The sequence below is a fragment of the Lycium barbarum genome, chromosome 10 (genome assembly GCF_019175385.1).
Source record: "Lycium barbarum isolate Lr01 chromosome 10, ASM1917538v2, whole genome shotgun sequence".
NCBI lineage: Eukaryota > Viridiplantae > Streptophyta > Magnoliopsida > Solanales > Solanaceae > Lycium > Lycium barbarum.
The window spans coordinates 20,119,469-20,143,249 of NC_083346.1; the positions used below are offsets into that span (position 1 = coordinate 20,119,469).

General features: G+C 37.0%; 1 protein-coding gene across 1 annotated transcript; it reads left to right on the forward strand.

Annotated features, from left to right (window-relative positions):
- The first annotated feature begins 757 nt into the window (after window positions 1-757).
- On the forward strand, window positions 758-23,781 carry LOC132612814 (probable serine/threonine-protein kinase At1g54610). The gene is made up of 7 exons (XM_060326900.1): window positions 758-1,198; window positions 1,842-2,126; window positions 3,579-3,896; window positions 18,683-18,901; window positions 19,285-19,382; window positions 20,990-21,077; window positions 22,060-23,781. Exons 1-7 carry the CDS (start codon window positions 758-760, stop codon window positions 22,426-22,428), a joined length of 1,818 nt encoding a protein of 605 aa, XP_060182883.1. The 3' UTR covers window positions 22,429-23,781.

A 23,781-nucleotide genomic window follows, 5' to 3' on the forward strand; every position in this document is an offset into this window, starting at 1 on the left:
TTCTTCTACTCGCATATGAGATAATATCACCATTAGCAACAAATTAAAGTGCTTCTTTATTCTTACATCTCCTTTTTTAACCTTTCCTTTATTATTTATTTATTTTCGGTATTGGTACAATAGCCTCAAGCTTTTTTTAGTTGTCTTTTACACCCACTACGGTTACTCCAAGAATAGAATCCGTAATCCCTTTGTGTTCTTCAATTTTGCCCATTTGGCTTACCTATACTTATCGAGTAGATTATATAATTGTTTGACTAGGTTCAACCTGTCCCTTTGATTGCTTCAGTTTCGCCATTGTGCTTCTTTTTGGATATATTTGCATAAAATATAATTTGACTAGGTTCTACCAGCCTAAACTTTTTAATTTATTATAAAATAAAAAATAGTATCTTCACAAACAAGAGTGAACTTCCTTGAGAAAACAGAAAGAACCTGGTCATTAACCATGGACACAATTCTTGGTCTTTTTTCCTTATTATTAGCCATGACGGTGAAAGCAAGGAAATTTTAGAAAATGACTGTTTTTACAATTATTACATTATTCCATGAATATTTGCCGGCCAAAGGTACAAAGAGAATTAAAACTTCTCTAACAGTTTTAATTTACCATTTCCTTTCCTTTTTTTTATTTGTCATAATACTTCATTTATATCTTCTTCTAGTACTTTGCATTCTCCCTTTAGTTATCATCACCACTCATATTCAACACAAAACGTTAAGAATTTTGTGAGATTCGCGTCGTGAAGAGACCATAATGGGGTGTGTTCAAGGCAAGGGTTATGATTTCTCTCCAAAGAGACTTGAGAGGATGAAAGTTAATAATGGTTATGTCAAAGGAAGTAGAGTTGAAAAGCAACACATGCAAAAACGACAACAACAACAAACGAGGGATTTGGATCGAGTTCGAGAACAAGAAGGGATCAATGGGAGGATTAATCATGTGGTTGAAGAAGAGAAGAGAATTATTGGTATAAATCTAAAGGAGAAGATCAAAGTAAGGGATGGAATTGGAAACGGAGTTGGAGTTAGGATAGGAAATGATAATTCACAAAGAGGGACAAGTGGTAACGGCAGGAAAATAGGAGGAGATGAATTGGTGGATGGATGGCCAAAATGGCTTGTTGATAATATTCCTAAAGAGGTTTTGGTTGGTTTAGTTCCAAAGACTGCTGATTCATATGATAAGCTTGCTAAGGTAAGCTCCAACTCCCTATCCAGGATTTAATTTGACGGATTCAATGCTTAATATAATGACATTTTTATTGTAAATTTGCGCTTCAACATTAAAAGGGTATCTCGGTGCACGAAGCATCTAAAGAGGTTGTGATGTAGGTAATCTATCTTGGCACAAGCATTCTATATCTCAAACTTGTGACTTATATATCCTACGGACACAACTTTACTGTTGGTCTAAAGCTCCCCTTCATTGCACTTCAACATTATGAGTTCAAATATATTCGTTAAATTTTTTATAATTTATACATAAATGTTTATACTTCATCCAGAAAACGTTGGATTCAGTTGAACCCATGGTAGACATGCTACACCCGCCTACGATCCTCTTCCCTTCCCTTTTGCTAAGGAAAAGTAAAATGTGTTTGCTTTAATTCAATGACGATACTATGAAACCGTAAATAGAAAAAGTCGTGATTGTACATACTCCGTATTACATATTATGAAACCTTTTCAAGATTTTTGCCTTTGTGCATGACACGTGAAGATGTTTTCTTAGTACATGTTTGATCAAGCTGATCAAAACAATAAGCATGATTTGCATTATAGATATACCAAATCATGAATACAATTAAATTAATCCATTTTCGTTGTTTTCTTTTCAGGTAGGGCAAGGGACATATAGCAATGTGTATAAAGCTAAAGATAGGAAGACTGGGAAAATAGTAGCCTTAAAGAAGGTTAGATTTGATACATCAGAACCAGAGAGTGTGAAGTTCATGGCAAGAGAGATCATAATATTGAAGAGACTTGATCATCCAAATATTATCAAGCTTGAAGGATTAGCCACATCAAGAATGCAATATAGTCTTTATTTGGTTTTTGACTTCATGGAATCTGATTTAACTAAACTTATCAATCGCGCAGAAGGAAGACTCACTGAGCCTCAGGTAGTCACTTATTTTGATTTCCTCATTTTCTAATTTTTCTTTTTTAAAAAAAACAATTGCTCAGTTTAAGGGAATCGTGAGGTAATATTGAATTTCCAATTATTTATTATTTTTCTTGTTATGCTTGGTACTGGACACATATATTTAAGGGTGAAAGGATCTCATCCATCCCACCATACACTTTGATGGTAAAAAGAGGTTAAAAGAAACATACTCGTTGAAGCATCAATATCTCTCTCTGAACTTATTACTTTTTTATATTTTTTATGTCAATATAAGGTTATTTAAATTGAGTTTAACTTGTATACACTATTGGTGTTAACAAGACCGGACACACGTGTACTCGGGGGATTTTTTTTTATATATATAAATATATAATTATGCTGGTTTAATATAAAATAGATGACACTACTTGGGGAAATAACTCTGATAGGACAATGGCATAGCGTGTCAACTTTCCCATTTAGGTCATGAGTTCGAAACCTGGTTGACACGCTTTTTAGGTCCTTTTTTTAAGTTTTTAAGGCTATCTAAAAATAAAGAAGCTAACATGGATTGAACACGACAGTGTTTAAAAGAGAGACACTAATCCAAGTGAGCCATTTGAAAAACTTACTTAAATCTCTTGTACAATTTGCAACGTCTTGAGATTAAAGTTGCTTTGCAATTTTTGGAGATTAAACATGTTGTGTGCTGTTCTTTTTAATTATTATTAGTTCACTTAATAATTGTTTTCATTCTTTTTGCTTTTTAGCTGGAATTGCTTGAAACTATCCATCGTTTTCTTTTGTGGTGAAATTATTTAAGGTTTATTTGAATCGATATTTTAATTTGTAGTTTAACATGAGTTTATTTTAAAAAAATATGACATCACTTTAGTAATTTATTTATTTGTTCACTAATTTTTTAAATGTCGATACCGCTTATGAAAATTTTTGCGTACGCCACTGAGTGTTAAATTATATTGTTATGTCATTTAAAAGACAACATGTAATCATTCAACAAAAGCAGGATTAGTTCCTGAAAATAAGGTAATGTTTACACGATATAACAAGTTATGATACACTAATAATGTAAAAATTATTATTTACACTATCAGTGTACATAAGTTAAATTCATTTATGTTTAATAACAGATTTGCTACCAATGTAACAGATGGTACAATCATGGTTTCTTAACTGTGACAAGTTATTTTAAAATATAAGGGTAAACTGTAACTCCCATCCATTATGCGTCTCTTTTAATATTAGTGTATCATTGCAATTTTATTGAAGCTGAGTCCAAATATGGAGGTCATATTTAGGTTAATTGATCAACTAGGTGTAGTTTGAGTTAAAACAAAAACAATCAGATAAAAATTATATACTAGATATTTGATGGAGATCTTTTTTTTTCCTTGTAATTATATCTTCAGATTAAGCCTAATAAAGTGATTTAAATACACCTTTGCAGGTAAAACGTTACATGGAGCAATTGCTCTCTGGACTTCTACATTGCCATGAGAGAGGAATATTGCATAGGGATATTAAGGGGTCAAATTTGCTAATAGACAAAAATGGGGTGCTCAAAATTGCTGATTTTGGACTTGCAAACTTTTACCAAACAAAGACAAAGAGGCCCCTAACAAGTAGAGTTGTGACACTTTGGTACAGAGCACCAGAGCTACTTTTTGGTTCCACTGATTATAGTGTTGGGATTGATCTTTGGAGTGCTGGTTGCCTTTTGGCTGAAATGTTTGTTGGAAGGCCTATTATGCCTGGTCGGAATGAGGTAAAACAATATTTTCAAATTGTTTTTATTATTGAAATGTTAATCTTTTAGGAAATTCAATAATAGAAAGTTGAAAATTAATGATTTTTCTTTAAGAAAAGGTTCAAATTTAATGTTAGGTTATTTGAAATTGCTCAATTCTGCCTTCCGTTTCACTTTTGGTTCGTTCGTATCTTTGCTATTAGCAAACCATCTTATACTTGCCTTTATTACTGTAGGTAAAGAAATTTTAGTAATATTTAATTCAAAAGAAATTCAGATTACATTCAAGATATATTAGTCCGAATAAATAAATTGTGGGCTAATAAAATTGGGTTAATTATTTAAATCCAATAAATATGAATTTAAGTAATGGTCCAATTTCGTTGGGCTAGTCCATTTAATTGGGCTACAAATGATGAGCCCACTTTGTCAAGCCCAAGATGTCATCTTATTCAAGAGGCCCAAATTGGTGCCACGTATCAAATGTCGTGGCACACCAAGTCAAGTAAAGGAGCCTATAGCATCATGTCACGTGTCAAAATGATGCAGCATGCTTATTCAAATCAAAGGCCAATTAAGATGCGCCACGTGTACAAGTGACATGTTCCGACCAATCAAATATCGACGTGTCAGCTTAAATCTGATTGGCTAAAAGAAGTCTGGCCTTCGCACAACTCCTCCATCCTACAACTATAAATAGGGGTCTCATAATTCAGAAAGGGGACAGAAATTCTAACAAGAAGCCAGGGAGAGCTCGTGGATCAAACACCGCAAATTTCTCTACAAGCTAAAAGCATTCAAGTATTTCTCTAGAAGTTCTAGGGATCCAGACGAAGATTCAAGACCAAGCTCAAAAGCCCTTGAATTCAAGTCCAAGTCAAAATCAAATCCATCAAGTTCAAGATCAAGCTCAAAAGCCCTTGAATTTATTGTTGAAAAGACGAATCAGAGAAATCATAGAGATTGTAACACACATATTCTGAAATCAAATAATACGATTGTTGCGATATTTTCCTGTCTTGATTATTATTTTCTCGACGCGAATTTTATTGTCTACAAATTCTGGCATGCCCAGTGGGATGATCTCTACCTCTTATCTCAACTTTTCAATCATCAAAGTTTAACAACATCGAGATGATTTCAGAGAAGATCAACTCCAAATCAATTTCCTCCAAGGTTGCTAGCTCCAAGTTCTCTGCTGATGTGGAAAGCATCCTCGACATTACCTTTGGTAGCATTGGACCAGTTACGAGGAGCAAAACAAGCATGTTGGGACAACAAGCACTCCAAGTATCGTTCGTAACAACTCCTGTTTTTGGATCTTCATCTCCAAAAGGAGCGAGATCCTCTACTGATGCATCGGAGGAAGGAAGCAGCATTGCTGAAAAAATTAAGAAGACTCTAGCTCTACTTGATCTCTCTGGATCCAAGAACTCTGCTATGAAGGAAGATGATGATACTTCAAGTGACGGATCCTCTCCACTCACACCACATGAAGTAGGCCAGTCAAAGATCAACTTATGCGATAATCCATGCTATTCTCCAACATCCCCAACAATCATGCAAGCAATGGTAACTAACGCTTCGTCAATGGAGGAGACACTGGCAAACTTGGAAAAGGTGATTGATGGCTTGGCCAAGCATGTGCAAAATCTAGACGCTCGGATTGAGAAGTTGATGGAAAAGATAGATGGATTAATGGAAGGAGAATCCAGCCACGCACCTGGGAAGGGTCCAGAAGTACAAGAGACTGAACCTCGTGCAAAACAAGTACCACCTACCAAGGAAATTCTTGTTTCTTCTGAAGGGATGATTCTGCTTGATTGACTAAAGGAGTTCATCGAAGGGACTATCAAGGATAAGTACGAAGTTGCTGCCAAGTCTTCGTTTACTTACGGAAAGTCGTATACTACAAGAATGGATAGCTTCAAGATGCCGCCGGTTATAAACCTCCCAAATTTCAACAATTTGAAGGCAAGGGAAATCCAAAGCAACATGTTGCACATTTGTTGAAACATGTAACAACGCTGGGACCTATGGAGACTATCTCTTCAAACAGTTCGTCCGCTCCCTCAAAGGAAATGCCTTCGACGGGTACACTGATCTTGAGCCTAATTCTATCGATAGTTGGGAGCAACTAGAGCAGGAGTTCTTCAACCACTTTTATAGCACAAGACGTACCGTGAGCATGGTTGAACTTACAAGAACTCGCCAAAGGAAGGGCGAACCAGTTATCGATTTCATCAATCGATGGAGAAATGCAAGCCTAAACTGCAAAGATAGGCTCAGCGAAGCTTCTGCAATAGAGATGTGTATCCGAGGAATGCATTGGGGGCTTCACTACATCTTGCAAAGAATTAAGTCGAGGTCTTTTGAAGAACTAGCTACTCGTGCTCATGACATGGAATTGAGCATGTCTTCTACTGGGAATGAAGTAATGCCTGTCTACGACCCTCGCAAAGGAAAGGACAAGCAGGAACTCAAGAAATGGAGCAAGTTCGTTCCTAAGAGTGACAACAAAGAATCTATGAACATCAATGTCTCGCCTGTAAAGTTTACTACGAAGATGAGCAAGAAGCAGAGTATGAAAGCAACTTTCTTCCAAGATAACGAAAGTCGAAAGTCGACCTTGAAGGAGATGCAAGAAAGAGAATACCCCTTCCTGGATTCTGATGTTCCTGAAATTTTTGATGAATTACTTGAGCTGAAACTCATTGAGTTACCAGAGATGAAGCGGCAAAACGAAGCTGGAAGAACAAATGACCCGAACTATTGCAAATATCATCGACTTGTGGGTCACCCTCTTGAGAAGTGCTTTGTCTTCAAGGACAAATTTATGCAGTTGGCTAATGAAAACAAGATTCTGCTTGATGATGAGAAGGCAAGTTCGAATCAAATCTCTATCACCTTTGGCTCTTTCGATCCGGTCTAGATATGCAGCTTTGAAGAACATGAGGGAGGACCATTGGAGGAAGATAAAACCCAAGTTGATGAAGCCAATGATGAAGGTTGGATTCTGGTGACTAGGCGGAGACGCTGTAAAACAAGTCCACGAAAAGAATCATCTAAAAAACCAACAAGGAAAATGATGGTTAGAAGACTAAGAAAACAGAAATCCGTTGAGCGTCCGAAGAAAGCAAAAGTGGAGGAGAACTACCACCAAGAACCACTGCGTCCTGTGACTTTGGGGGAATTCCAACCAAGCTGGTTCCGCAATAAGACTGCTCGAGACAACATTGAGGCATCATGCTTCAATACTGATAAAAAGGAAGCAAATGATGAAAGCCTATCAACATTGTCTCTGTCATTATCTGAAAAGCTCGTTGAATCTTCTTCGAAAGAGGTACACACATGTGATACAAGAATCACATTCATAGATGACGATTTTCTACTTGGTGAAACACTACATAATCGTCCGTTGTACATGGTTGGTTATGCCCTCGAGAAGAGGATAAACAGAATATTGATAGATGATGGATCTGGAGTTAACATTCTTCCTATTCGTACATTGAAGGAACTTGGCATAACAACTGAAGAACTTTCTAAAAGCCGTTTGATGATACAAGGATTCAATCAAAAGGGGCAACGAGCCATAGGTGCTGTCAAAGTAGATATCACCATCGAAGATTTGCGATCAAGTGCATGGATGCATGTCATCGACGCAAAGACTTCATATAATATGTTTCTTGGCAGGCCATGGATACACGAGAACAAAGTTGTCCCATCCTCCTACTATCAGTGTTTGAAGTATCTCGAAGGCAGTGTCGAAAAGAAGATAGTTGCTGATGATAAACCATTTACTGAAGCAGAGTCACACTTCATCGATGCGAAGTTATACTTGAAGAACTACATTGTGAGAGAAGTAAAAGTCGACGATATCACAACGACCAACAATGAGAAGGTCGCGACTAAAAGAGCTGATGAGACCATTGGAAAAGCTGGAGTCGATACTGAGGTGTCGCACCCCAGTCCGAATAAAGGAAACATTGTGTCTTTGAAAAAGAAGAAGAAGACAACTCCCGTGCTCTGCTATGTTCCAAAGTTGAAGAAAGAGGAAGGGTAACCATCAGAAGCTCAAGGAAATGTGCTAGGGGGACTAACCCTCCCTATCAGACGAAATGACGCAATAAATTTGTCCTCAAAACTACTTGGAGACTTTGTGGCTTAGAATCCGCTGCAAAATATGGCACTCCCTACAAAACGTACAAATGAAGGCTTTGATCCAAATGCTTACAAGTTATTTGTCAAGGCTGGGTACAACCCCAACGAGCCTTCAAAGTTAGGGAAACTTCCATCAGGAGCTACCATGATGCAATCATGTGAAGGTTTGGGATACCAACAACCTTCACCAGTTCACATCTCCATAAGAAGGGCAAGTACCAACTACATCACTGTGGAAGATGAGTCTGTTGCTTCCAACAAAAGGCCTTCAGTGTTTGATCGCCTTGGAAAGTCGGCCGCAAAAGCTTCTGTGTTTGAGAGATTGGGGCTGTTGATGCTGAAGAAGAAGAGGAAGAACAAGTTTCACAGAGATTATCAAAGTGTTAAAACGCTCGCTTTGCCTAGAACCCAGAAGGATATACAAAGTTTGATTCCTTCTAGAATGAGACGACAAACAAACCTTGTGGTTTCATATGGAAAGGTGCTAAAAGCAAAGTCTCACACTGTGGTGTATACCAAGGAGCGTGACGAAGATGAGGAAAGTGTAGGTTCTTCATATCATATTACTACACCAAGTGATCAATATACTTCATTTCAGATGGAGGTTGCTGAGAAGTTGGAGGACATTTCTGCATGTTACCACATATCTTTCAATGAGGGTGATCCTCAAAAGAATGAAGATGCTAGAGATGCTCCTCCAAAACTTGAAAAAGGGGTGAAGACCACAGTAGACTCCTTGAAAGAAGTTAATCTTGGTACTGAGGAAGACCCAAGGCCCACCTACCTAAGTGCTTTTCTAACAGCTGATGAAGAAGACACTTACATTGAAATACTCAAAGAGTATAGGGATGTTTTTGCTTGGAGTTATAAAGAGATGCCTGGATTAGATCCCAAAGTAGCAGTCCATCATCTGGTGGTCAAGAATGGTGCCCGTCCTTTTAAGCAGGCCCAAAGGCATTTCAGACCAGATTTAGTTTCTTCACTCGAAAATAAAGTCAACAAACTCATTGAAGCTGGCTTTATTCGTGAAGTTAAATATCCTACATGGATTTCTAGTATCGTTCCCGTGAAAAAGAAGACTGGCCAAATTTGAGTTTGTGTTGACTTCAGGGATCTTAACAATGCATGCGCTAAAGATGATTTCCCGCTTCCTATCCCAGAATTGATGATTGATGCTACCACTGGTTACGAGACGATGTCTTTCATGGACGGTTCATCCGGCTATAACCAAATCCTCATGGCACCAAAAGATGAAGAGCTTACTGCATTTCGTACACCCAAGGGTATTTATTGTTACAAAGTGATGTCTTTCGGTTTGAAAAATGTTGGTGCCACATATCAAAGGGATATGCAGAATATCTTTGATGATTTTCTCCACAAAAATGTTGAATGTTATGCGGATGATTTGGTGGTAAAATCAAGAAAGAGGAGCGCCCACTTGCAAGACCTGAGAATGGTGCTCGAGCGACTTCGGAGATATCAACTTCGAATGAATCCATTGAAATGTGCCTTTGGAGTTACTTCTGGAAAATTCCTTGGTTTCATTGTTCGACATCGAGGAATCGAAATCGATCAAGCCAAAGTTGATGCGATTTTGAAAATGCCCGAGCCTCGAAATATTCATGAGTTAAAAAGTCTGCAAGGGAAGCTAGCTTATATTAGGAGATTCATTTCGAATTTAGCTGGGAAGTTCCAATCATTCAGTCGTCTCATGAAGAAGGGCGCCCCTTTCAAGTGGGACGAAGCATGTATTAATGCCTTCGAGAATATCAAGTCATATTTAATGAAGCCTCCAGTTCTAGTAGCCCCTGTACCTGGAAAACCATTGATACTGTACATTTCAGCACAAGAAAGGTCGGTTGGAGCGTTTTTGGCCCAAGAGAATAGCGAAGGGAAAGAAAATTCTCTTTACTACTTGAGCAGAATGATGACACCTAATGAGCTGAATTACACGCCAATTGAAAAGAGTTGTGTTTGGCGCTAGTCTTCTCGATTCAAAAGCTGAAGCACTACTTTCAAGCTCATAGTGTTAACCTCATTTCCAGAGCAAATCTCATCAAGTTTGTGATGTCAAAACCAGTCCTCAATGATCGACTAGCAAGGTGGTACCTCCAGTTTCAACAATTTGAGATTACATACATCCCTCAAAAGGCTATAAAATGACAAGCATTGGGAGACTTCTTAGCAGATCACCCGATACCTGATGACTGGGAGCTAACTGATGAACTTCTCGACGAAGATTCAATGGTCGTTGAAATTCAATCTCCATGGAAAATGTACTTTGATGGTGCTGCACAACGTGATGGAGCTGGTGCTGGTGTGGTGTCTGTTACTCCGCAGGGAGACGTTCTACCATACTCCTTTACTTTGACACAACGTTGCTCCAACAATGTCGTTGAATATCAAGCACTAATACTTGGACTTGAAATGGTCGTCGACATGAAGCAGTTGCAAGTCTTTGGTGACTCTCAGTTGGTGATCAATCAACTCTTGGGAAGCTACGAAGTCAAGAAGCCTGAATTACTCCCCTATCATGGTTATGCTCAGAAGTTGATAGGATAGTTTGGTGATGTGACTCTTCAGCATGTTCCTAGGAGGGAAAATAAGAAAGCCGATGCTTTGGCTGCTCTAGCTTCAGCGCTTACTCTGCCAGATCAAACACAAGTGACTATCTGTCAAAAATAGGTAGTACCTCCGTCAAATGAGGATGAAGGCGCGAAAAGTGAGCTTGAGCATCTCGTAGCTATTTCTGAAGCTGCAAAGGAAGACTGGCGACAACCCATCATTGACTACTTAAGTTATGGCATACTGCCAGAAGACTCAAGAAAAAGAACTGAGATTCGTCGTGGTGCACCTCGATTCCTTTACTACAAGGATACCTTATATAGAAGATCTTTTGAAGGGATACTCTTACGATGTTTGGGGGAGGATGAAGTAGTCCAAGCTTTGCAAGAAGCACATTCAGGAGTATGTGGATCATATCAATCTGGACCAAAGCTCCACTTCCACATAAAAAGAATGGGATATTATTAGCCAACGATGGTGAAAGATTGCTTGGACTATGCTCGAAGATGCAAAGCTTGTCAGTTTCATGCGAATTTTATACATCAGCCGCCCGAACCATTACACCCGACCGTCACATCTTGGCTGTCACGACCCAACCCCGTAGGCCGCGACTCGTGTCCGAGTAGGACACCTTACGTACCCAATAACCCCAAACCAACATATAAATTAGATACGCATATATAAAAGCCAAACGGAGTCGCAAGCTATCGTACATAAGCAGATGTAGCGCACGAAAGCCGATAAGGCCGTCACAAAATACATATTCTCAGAACATATATACACAACCCACGTATGTGTCTACAGACCTCTACAAACAATACTAACAGAAACATAAGACGGGAGAGGGCCCCGTCATACCCCTGAGTAAACATATACATATGTGATAGAAAAGTCTATACCAAAATATGGCTCCGGACAAAGGAGCACTCCAAAACAGCAGAGCAGATATCCTAAGCGGGCGGATCTCTGAAGAGGGTATCTGTACCTGCGCGGCATGAAAACGCAGCCCCCGAAGAAAGGGGGTCAGTACGGAATATGTACTGAGTATGTAAAGCATGAAGTACAGTAAACAAAATCATAACCGGAACAGAAAGTACAGAAAATGAGTGCAAAGTCCAGAATATCAAAATTCATACTTACAAAACATAAATAGTGTATGCAGAAACATATATCAAATCCGGCCCCAATACGGGACTCGGTGAATAGAACGTGGCGCCACCCCATCACTGGCGCCACAACACATCATACTTCAGAGTAGGGAATAGCTCTGTAACATATCATAACATATCAGATGGCCATATCATATCATATCATATCATATCATATCATATCACCAACATCAGAACATAGATGTACATGGCACATCATACTCCGGACCCATGTACATGTCATACCTGCCCCCTCACATCGAGGCACGGCGAACAATGCAGTGGAATACGCTTGATAACAAATCCTGGCCTGGGCTCAGTGAAAGAAGCATTGAGGAATCCACGAGCAGAGTAGTGAGAAACCAAATGCAGGGTAAAGTATAAAAACATTTACACAGACTCAATCGAAGAACCCAAACAACAGATCATTAGAAAGACGTCAGACGATAATCGTAGTGCATACCTTTCGGATGTTACGGTGGATTATGTCGAAACAGAACTTCCGGATTCGTGGTACATATCAAAACATTTCATAGGACTTAATGGAATATTTCAAACAGTTGTCGTTTAGGAATTAGAAGAGCAGCCAAGCGTTTGCTTTAGATATCGTTCGGAAACAATTCAATAGCACAATAGAAGTGGATTCGGAAATAGTGGGCCCGCCTCGGGTCAACCGAGGTGGCGGGCACAAATTATGTGTAATAAACTTTATGGAGTCGCTTATGAGGGTTTTAAGGTAATCGGATTTTATTTACACAAGTTCTAGGTATTTAGACAACTTTTCTAACCATTTGCAACAGAATTAGTTCAATTCCACTGAATTGAACAAGGACAAGTTTAGACGCAGGTTCCGAAGAGTAGAGTAGTCCCCGAGGTCCAAATTCAAACCTAATACATCTAGGACATGCTAAGAGAAGGAAAGGTGGAGCTTTACATACCTTTCTTGCCTTTTACGCTCGCCAAACCTCAAATCCCGTTTCGTCCGAAACCTACAAATGGTCACATCTACCAAATGTTACTATAAGGCTTTTGGCATCCAATCTTGAATTAGTACTTGTCTACCGAAATTTCGGCAGCACCTCCCCTATAAATACGACACCCCGAGAATTCAACTCGGCCAAAATAATTCAACAACAACCCAACAACAAAACCACCAACAACAACAATCACTACAAATCACAATATGTCACAATTAGACTTCTTTCCAACATAATGCAATGGCTTTCATTCCGACTTCGCATTTTCAAATCAATACCAACATGCTCATATTCATTACTAATCAAGATCACTACAATATAATTCGGAAACATTTCATATCATTTCTACAATATATTCACAAGATATACAAAATACACAAACTTTCCACCAAAACCATAATTCATCTGAAACCTCTAATTTTCGACATAAATATCCATAACACATTTTCATCCTCCAATTTCATTAACAATAATCATAATTCGTGCCTTAACAATTTTATTTTTCATAATTACATAAATTTACCATAAAATCACAAAACTTCCCATAACAACTTAACAACCAATCTTTCCTGCTAATATGGACTAGCATCCTTCTAAATTCACCAACCAACATAACAATTCACATATAGCTATTTCATAATTTTTATTTCCGTAATGAAGTCGAAATTAATACTAACAACATCAATAGCAACATCCTCCACATTCTACAAGTTAACTACATTTATTTTCATCCAAAATTCTCTTCAAATCTCATTCCATAATTCACAATACCAACAGACGAATTTATATCGCTATTTTTCCCGTTCTAATCCGTTAAAACTTTAAATAATCTTGTTAGCAATGAAAAGGAGCCTTATCCATACCTTAAGAATTCAGCCACCACGTTATCACCCTCCTCCTTGGTTGATTTTTACCTCAAATTGAAGACAACGCGACATACAACACTTTTGTCTTCATGGGCTTCGAGATTCGGGGCTCGGATTTTGATCAAAATTGATTTTTCTTCTTTCCAATGCTCTTTTCTCTCTCTCTCCAGAACTTTCTGGTCTTCTTTGTATAAATAATGAGGAGAAAGACCTGGAATTTCATTTAAAAGGGTGTGGGTAATGGGCCTAACCCGGTTGGGCCCGAGTTGGGCTAGCCCACTGACCTTTCGACCTTAAAACGTCCATATCTCCTTGTACCGACGTCACCTGGGAACCCACGACCTATGGTTGGAAAGCTAATTCAATTATCTACAACTTCTATTTCTTGGTAATTTTCCAAATTCCAAACATATAATACCGTTGTTGCCCCTCAAAGTCAGGTCACCCAAAAACGTTTTCTTAAAAATATTCGTTTGGAGGGCTTCCACTTTGATTTGGCCCAAGGGTCCTTCATGAGTTGTGTTTAACTTTACATATGTGATTCATATAACTTGTCACATGTTCCAAAAAAATATCGATGTGTGGGCCCCACCCCAGCAAATAATCCGACGTTCAAAAATACGGGATATAACATTGGCCATTTGACGCTTAAGGGTTGGATGTCGTAGGTCCGTTGCCGAAGTCTTCTGGTGGACACTTGTACATCCTAGCTGCAACCGATTACTTCTCAAAATGGGCCGAAGCTGTCGCTCTTAAATAAGTGAAAAAGGAGAATGTTGCGAACTTTATCCGTGTAAATATCATCTACCGCTTCGACATTCCTCGTTACATAATAACGGACAATGGCAAGCCATTTGATAACAAATTGATGAACAAGGTTTGTGATCTCTTCGGCTTCAAGCAACGTAAATCTTCTATGTATCACGATGCTGCCAACGGTCTAGCTGAAGCGTTCAATAAGACTTTGTGTAACTTGTTGAAGAAGGTTGTCTCCAAGTCCAAAAAGGATTGGCATGAACGAATGGAAGAAGCCTTGTGGGCATATAGGACAACTTACCGCACACCAATGCAAGCAACCCCGTACTCGCTTGCTTATGGAGTTGAAGCAGTCCTACCACTTGAGCGCCAAATACCTTATTTACGACTTGCTATTTAAAAAGGGCTGACCGAAGAGGAAAATGCTCGATTGCGTCTTGCAGAGTTAGAAGCACTTGATGAGAAAAGGCTGGAGGCTCAACAAAATCTTGAATGTTATCAAGCTCGTCTATCTCGTGCCTTCAACAAAAAAGTTCGCTTGAGGTCCTTCCAAGTGGGAGATCAAGTCCTTGCAGTAAGAAGACCCATCATCGTTTCCCATAAGTCTGGGGGCAAATTCACCTCAAAATGGGATGGACCATATGTCATACAAGAAGCATATTCAAGTGGCGCTTACAAGCTTGTCGATACGGATGGCTTGAGGATCAGTCCTATCAACACAAAGTTCTTGAAAAAGTACTATCCTTGAAGCAAGATGACGCTCCTTAAGGCACGAGCATAAACTGCATGTAACTCCTGGCCCGCAAGAGTATAAACTGTGCACGGCCCCCCAAAAAAATGTCCACTAGGTTGAAAATCTCGCAAGAGGTGTCCTAGGCAAAAGTTAGGACATAAAAAAAAATGTCCGCTAGGTTGAAAACCTCGCAAGGGGTGGCCTAGGCAAAAGTTAGGACGCAAAAAAAAAATGTCCGCTAGGTTGAAAATCTCGCAATAGGCGGCCTAGGCAAAAGTTAGGACACAAAAAAAACTCATTTTTCTGAACTACAGAATGACTTGATCCTCTTCACCGAGGTACGTAGGCCACTTAGAGTTTTATTCTAGGCTCAGTCTCATGAGTTAAAAAAAAATACATCATTCTATGTGTTGTTCAAGTGAAGTATGATGAAGTGAACTCCGCCTGACCATGCACATGCAAATCATATATACAAGCATCCTTTCATTGAAATTCGAACCTTCACCAAACTCTGATGGTTCAATGGGGGCAAATCTCCATTTCCATGGGTTTCTCCAACGGGATGACTGTAATCTCTTAGCAAGTTAAAGTCTAAAAATACAGCAAGCCTTCAAGTGGAAGTTTCAAATCCACCATTCTGCAAGTTAAAATCTTAAAATTTAGCAAGTCTGCGGGCTGAAAGTCTAAAATCTACCAAGTGTGCAATTTGAAGTCTTCAATTCCTCTGAATCTTCAAGTTGATGTTTCAAATCTACCACATCTGCAAGTCAAAGTCTTTAAATATGCCAAGTCTGCAAGTTGAAGTCTCGGATCTATGAAGTCAGCGGGTTGAAGCCTCAGATCCACCATGTTTTCAAGTTGAAGTCTTTAAATCCTCCAAGTCCGCAAGATGAAGTCTCAAATCTTCCATAACTGCAAGTTGAAGTCTTCAAATCCTCTAAGGCTTCCCAAGCTTACCGTTCTTAGGGCGGGGACGAGTATCCATCCCTTTGCGCCGTAAGATTAACTTATCGTTCTTAAGGCAGGGACGAGTGTCCATCCCTTTGCGCCGTAAGATTACATTACCTTTCTTAAGGCGGGACCGAGTGTCCATCCCTTTGCGCCGTAAGATCACCTTACCTTTCTTAAGGCGGGGACGAGTGTCCATCCCTTTGCGCCGTAAGAGTACCTTACCGTTCTTAAGGTAGGGACGAGTGTCCATCCCTTTGCGTCGTAAGATTACCTTACCGTTTTTAGGGCGAGGACGAGTAACCATCCCTTTGCGCTGTAAGATTACCTTGCCGTTCTTAGGGCGGACGAGTATCCATCCCTTTGCGCCATAAGATTACCTTCGTGCAAGGATCGTCCCCTTGAACAAGAACACATCATTCTGATCTACAAAAAAAAAAAAAAAAAGGAATAAAGAGAAAATGACAATAAACGAAAGCGCTGAAAAAGATATTACCTGTCGAAGATGAATTGATTTGTGAAGACGGCACATTAATGCTCAACAAAGACAAGATCTTACGGTATATATAGGTAGCAATGGACGGCTATATAGATACTTATTTTCGATGTAGGACGGTTACTTTGTGATTTGACTCCTAGAAGGATTTGGCTTAGTTAACACTAGTTGAGTTTCATTGGAACTCAGCAAGTGGATGATAGCAGCAATTAGATGATAGCAGCAAGTGAAAAATAGTCGGTTAAATCAAATTGCTATCTGATCGTTATCAAATTGAGTTGGAGAATACTAGCAAATAATACATTGCCATGTGGAATTCCTATAAATTAAAGAATGCCACATATCATAAATTGCTAGAAAGTTGGGAAGTGTAAACTTCAAAACCCAATCGGGTATAATCAAGTTACGTGGGTATGGGATTTAATATCCCTGGTATTTGTATTGATTTTACTTTAACAAATAAATAAAGAAAAATCATTCAAGAAGCTATCTAAATTAGATATGCTTCATGCCAAATCAAAAAAGCATGTGCCTCAGTGGAAGACGATATAATTCTGGTAAAATGTTGTTTTTCACGGTACTTCAAACCTCATCATCAAATTTGCATTTCGACAAGGCTTGAAGCAGGGGACATTTGTAGGTAAAGAAACTTTAGTAATATTTAATTCAAAAGAAATTCAGATTACATTCAAGATATATTAGTCCGAATAAATAAATTGTGGGCTAATAAAATTGGGTTAGTTATTTAAATCCAATAAATATGAATTTAAGTAATGGTCCAATTTCGTTGGGCTAGTCCATTTAATTAGGCTACAAATGATGAGCCCACTTTGTCAAGCCCAAGATGTCATTTTATTCAAGAGGCCCAAATTGGCGCCACGTATCAAATGACGTGGCACACCAAGTCAAGTAAAGGAGCCTATAGCGTCATGCCACGTGTCAAAATGATGCAGCATGCTTATTCAAATCAAAGACCAATTAAGATGCGCCATGTGTACAAGTGACATATTCCGTCCAATCAAATATCGACGTATCAGCTTAAATCTGATTGGCTAAAAGAAGTCTGGCCTTAGCACAACTCCTCCATCCTACAACTATAAATAGGGGTCTCATAATTCAGAAAGGGGACAGAAATTCTAACAAGAAGTCAGGGAGAGCTCGTGGATCAAACGCCGCAAATTTCTCTACAAGCTAAAAACATTCAAGTATTTCTCTAGAAGTTCTACAGATCCAGACGAAGATTCAAGACCAAGCTCAAAAGCCCTTGAATTCAAGTCCAAGTCAAAATCAAATCCATCAAGTTCAAGATCAAGCTCAAAAGCCCTTGAATTTATTGTTGAAAAGACGAATCAGAGGAATCATAGAGAATGTAACAGTCATATTCTGAAATCAAATACTACGATTGTTGCGATATTTTCCTGTCTTGATTATTATTTTCTCGACGCGAATTTTATTGTCTACAATTACTAATGAAGCTTCAACATGGAACGGGTGGCTTCAAGCATACAAATTCTTCAAGCAAAAAAACTAAAGATCCAAATTTACCCCTCACCTTTTGGCTATGGTTTAATTACTCATGGATTAGAGCTCTGTTTGAGTAAAGGGTAAAAACTATACCGAAACGTGCTTGGGGTTAACAACAACGAAAAAATTGCCTTTTGTCTGTGTTTTATGCTTGGAAAGCCAGTTTTGAACTATTTTACAATTCTAGAGGACCCTAAACAAGAAGAGGCAAAGATGTCATAACTGGACACTGCTGCACTGAAAGAGATTGCTCAGGATTAATATTTGGCTAACAATTTGGTTTGGGAAGAATAGGACTTCGGATTCCAAACCTACTATACCCGAAAAAAGTCTCAACTATTGATATAGCCTCTTGTAGATAGTACTAGTATTTTCGCTAAGTCTCGCCACTTCTTTAGTTGCCATCCCCTATTTGCTCATTCGCAGTTACTACTACAAAAAAGTTGCACCTATCTCCAAAGAGGATTATATATGCACTCAACTTTTTTTTTTCGAAGTGAAGGGATAAATATTAGACCAAAAATCTAACAAAGAGCCGAGTTTGCTCAATTTCAAAAAGTACATGAGCAAATTTTACCCTTTTTTCTTAGTTTTTTTAAGAACTAATATTCTCAAACTTTTTTTCTACAGATAGAGCAACTTCACAAGATATTTAAGTTGTGTGGTTCACCACCAGAGGAATATTGGAAGAAAGTGAAGCCACCAACAACATTTAGGCCACCACAGCAAAAGCCTGGTTTTGGACAAGCGTTCCCCAGTTTGCCTCATTCTGCTTTTCCCCTTTTATACACACTTCTGTCTGTGGAGCCTCACTTCCGTGGCACTACTGCTACTGCTCTCCAAAATGAAGTAAGTTACAATATTTTCAATGAGTTTAAGTTATATATATTGTCAGTATAATTGTTCTATACCATTATATCATTCAAAGTATATTTATAGGTAATTTGCATAAAAAAGGAAATTTATAATCTTAAAAAAATAAAATAGGTTACTTGCTATGATAAGTAAGGTTGACCTGATAATGTAAAAAAAATTACCCCGCGGTTTCATTTTCATTTTATCATGCCTGCCTGCCTGGAGAACATGGTATTCTAAAACATCTAACAAAATGTCAAATTGTTTTACACTTAAGGAGAAAACAAAGTTCTTTTTCTAAATTCAGTTAGCCTTAATTACTTGAATATATTATATATATTATTGAGCACTAAAATTTTGTTGTAACATTGTGTTAGTTCTTTACAACAAGTCCATTAGCATGTGGGCTCTCTGAACTGCCTGTCATCAAAGTAGAAGAGGATACGCCTCCCCAATCCATTGATATCACAACAAGGTATCTTCTCTCTTCTTTCATGGAACAAAATCTTCCAGTCTAGAGGGGGAAAAAGGAAAATAAAATCTGAAAGATGAAAATTCGAAATCAAGAGCTTATTTTGATAAAATAAACTTTATGTGGTAGATAAACCATATCGCATACTCACAAAATTCAAATCAAAAAATGTTTTTTTTCCTGGGAGGTATTAAGTTCTAATTGCAGGTTAAAACTAACCATGAACATATACAAAAGACAAATAAATCACAAAGCAAACTTTACTAATTCGACATTTTTACACAAATAGCCGATTGGATACGCTGTTTACTCTTTCTATTTTGTATACATAGATTATATAAAAATTGTATCCGGTTATACATATATTATATATGAATTATGCATATACTATACATGAATTATGTATGTATTGTATATCCGCTGACTATCTTTATTTTAAGTGATTAAGTAGGCTGTTGTTTAGGTTAAATCTCTAAATTTCCTCATGCTTTTTCTTTTTCACATGGAAAGGTATTAAGATATTCTTCTTAGAACTCATATTCTTTTTGTTATTTCATTGCTTTTGTTTTTAGGCAAGAGTAAGAAATTATCGTAAGAATACATATTAATTAACTATGTTGAGTGATAGCAATATATATTAAAATACTTGTTATATATTCATTGAATTGATATAAATATCGGGTGCAACTAACTTTTTACCGCTAGAGTCCTTTAGCATGCCTAATAATTACGGATAAAATATTTTCTTTCGACTTATAAAATTTAGATTTTGCCCCCCTAAAGAACCTTTTCCCTTTTTTCTTTCCGTCATTTCAAACCCTACTAAAACTTTAAAATTAGGTTGCTAAGTCCAAAGTTTAAGTCGTTAATTATTACACTAGAGTTCTCTTTCTGTCACCCCCTACTGCTATAGTTATATATGTGATCCTTAAAATGATTATCATTGTTCTAGTAGGTAAATTAATTGATCATCATAATCATAAGAAAGGAGACTTAGATAAATAGATGTCACAATAAATATACTAAATAATCTCACAAGGGTCATTAGATAATCATAGTCTTATTGACATAATCCCGTGTATTACAAGAGGATAATTATATCACGAGTTCAGAGAACCATCATTACATATTTAACAAGTTCTTCCTTTATCTTTTTTCCTTTATTTTTGGGTTGGTGTCTGCTTGTGGCCCCTTTAGTTTTTGTTAAATCCGGAATTAAGTTCTCGTGATACTAGACAAAAGATAATTTGAGCCTTAAGTAATCTAATTGTATAATTTGGTCCCTGCAATAATGGATTGCTTAATTTTATGTCCAATAATTTCAAATAAAAAATACTACTTTGATGCAAATTAGAAGATAGATCATCATTTATTTAATTTTTTATCTATATATGTTTTCATACTAGTAACTAAATGACCTGTATACATTTATTTCAAGAATGCACATTTCTACTTGGAGTGCATAAGATCGATTTTGTACATTAGTTCTTAAGTTTTATTTCTTGGGGTCTTTTTGCTACAATCGTTAATTAAATTGCTTTGTTTTATTCTCCTTTGTTTTTTTTTTACTTTTTTATTATATACTAATGTGAAGTTGGATTGCACCACAGGAAGAAATCTTCAAAAGGCAAACCGGTTCGAAAAAATAGGGATGGCCATAGAAAATTGCTCTCCAATATTTCTGAACACTCAACAGAGGTAAACATTTTCTTTTCTTTTAGTTCTGTACTGTAACAATGAGGGCTGAAAAAGTTCTGCCAAGTTATTTTTCAAAAAACATTCTGTAGTGAAAAATATATATTTAAGCATTGTCCGCACTTTTGATTTGCTTGAAAGAATAGTCTGGAAAAATGAAAAAATATGGAGATTTTTGTTTGAACCATATTCTATATGATCTTATTTCAAGAAATAATTATTTTTAATTTCTTCTATATTTTTATCTAAAATCGACTAAAACCGAACGAATGATAAGTGATTTTTAATCACTCCCTCTATTTTTTTTCTCTATATTTTGATTTTATTTCTTTTTGTACCAATAATAATTATATAAAAAAGAAAACGCTAAATTTTTATATAAAAAAGAAAACACTAAATTTTTCTTTCGAAAGTGGGACACAAATACCATAAATGCTTCCACATGCATCCAACCAATTACACATACATTTGAGGTTGGTAATTAACTTCCACTCACCAAATTAAATTTGGATGCCAGGAAATCATGCACCAAAAAATTGGATTGGTCATTCAAATGTTGTAAGGTTTTAGTAATATATGCACTTTTGTTACCATTCATATTGTGATATGATCCCTCATCCTTAATTAAAGATATCGGATTCGAATTGTAAAATGAAAAAAACTAGCTGTTCTGGAGCGTTTTCCCCCTCTAAATGAACCTTACGTAGCGTCAAATTTGGACACCAAATGAAAAACTAAAAGAAATTACAGTTTTGTTACATTTGAATTTAATATATATACACTCAGCGTAAAGAATTTTTACACGATCACTATACCTTGACCTATTATAACGGAAACGTATCTTAGTTTCAGATTATTAATTTCACTTTTTATAAAAAGTTTCTTACAATTATCTTTCAAATGACCTGAAAGTGTATAAACCGTTTTAAATTGTCGGTATATAAAAGTTAAACTCATTAAATTTTACTCAATTTTGATTGAGCAGGAAAAGCAAGGGGAGTCAAGTAACAAAAGCCAAGAGATCGGTACTCATAGTGGTGCAAGTAGCAGTACTTCATTTACCTTAAGCATAAAATCAAGCATGAATAATCAATGCCCTCCTCCTTCACCTACTCCATCTTTCAAATTCAGAAACATAAATCAATCTGCTAAAACTGAGGCACATCCTAATGCTCTCAAGAACATCAAGAATTATCCCATTTTATTAGCCTCTATTACTGAAGCTGCTAAGCATTATGAAGACAACAGATTGAGCCTCAACCGTAGGTCCATCTCCAACATTGATTTCAGAAATCATCATGATCTTATGGACCACAAGATCTCTAAGCTGTTCGGCTTAGAAGATACTAATTAATTTGTGACGCTCCTGACGGAGGGCAGGCTGATGAGGGTAGGTCAAGCAGGACTAACAGACTTCTAGGCTGACAAGTTTTTAAAGATAGTGTGCACATGACACCTTCGGCGAATCTCACATCAGAATGGAGAGGAAAATGAAGAGTTTTATAAAGCATAGCTCAAGTTTACATGATACATGCGCTTTTCGAGCTCGATATATAGCCTGAAGAAGTAATCCGTGTGAGCCTAAACCCATGGCGAACAATACGTATCATATGAACCTGAATAGTTAGATCATTAATTATTAGAAAAGTTGTTCTTTTTTGGTTTAGACGTACTGTTGATGGACTAAGTTATTACTATTACTAATTACTTGATGAAATAAAAAGTACAATTATGCAAAGGATTTTCTTGCATACCTAAATTATTGAATAGTGATTTTCTTTTGGATATGCTTAATTAAACAGATTTTGGCATAACTAACAGATACATGAAAGAGACCGGTGTTATATATCAAGCCTAATATAATAGCTTGAAAAATAGAATATAATCTGATATAACTCATGATCATTTTATTGCATAAATAATATATTTTTTAAAATTATTAATTCGCTTCCCCTGGCCGACCAGAACATTTTGGGGCATGAAGGGTTAGGGAATGGGGTCAACTCATCAACGTTGTCCAATTTCTTTCAATGAACTTATAACACAATTGTGTTCTGACACGTTAACTTTGTTGCAAAAATGATTACACTTTTATCATGTGTCAAATGCTCAAAGAGATAGTGCGGGAGGTAATGGAGGCTATAGGAATAATTGAATTTAACTTAGTTACGGGCAATAAGTAATAATGCAGAAATGAAAATTATTTATACATTTTTTTTTTGCATTTCTCATTTTTACATTTTTATAGGGCTATACGGACGCGAGCTGTAGAGCTTCTCGGTAAAACAGATCAAACTTATTATCATTAAAATGATCTGAACTGTTTGAAAGACCCAACATGCATTTTTTTTTTTTTTGCATTGGGCTCTTTGATTAACTAACATATATATATATATAATACTCTACCATTTTTACTAACTTACCCCTAATTAATGCCTAGAAAAAAAAAAGCAACTTAATGATTTTTTATTATAAATAAGGGTAAGTTTAGAAGAATAAGATCAATTTCTTCTTGAAATCCTAAACACCACTTATTTTGAAACAAAATCAAAAGCCTAAAACACCATTTATTATGGAATGGAGGGAGTATTAAACCTTTTTTTTTTTTTTGAGGAAATTCTTGCATCCGTTGCTGAGTATAGGAGCACAAATTTGCAATTCCAGCTTGAGACTATAAATTTCATTCAAACTAACCAAATAAGTACAT

Bases quoted from the DNA above. Each gene is read 5' to 3' on its own strand.
- LOC132612814 (XM_060326900.1), top strand. From the start codon at position 758: ATGGGGTGTGTTCAAGGCAAGGGTTATGATTTCTCTCCAAAGAGACTT. The intron at 3,897-18,682 runs GTAAAACAATAT...TTTTTTCTACAG, and splicing joins TTATGCCTGGTCGGAATGAG to ATAGAGCAACTTCACAAGAT. The intron at 18,902-19,284 runs GTAAGTTACAAT...ACATTGTGTTAG, and splicing joins CTACTGCTCTCCAAAATGAA to TTCTTTACAACAAGTCCATT.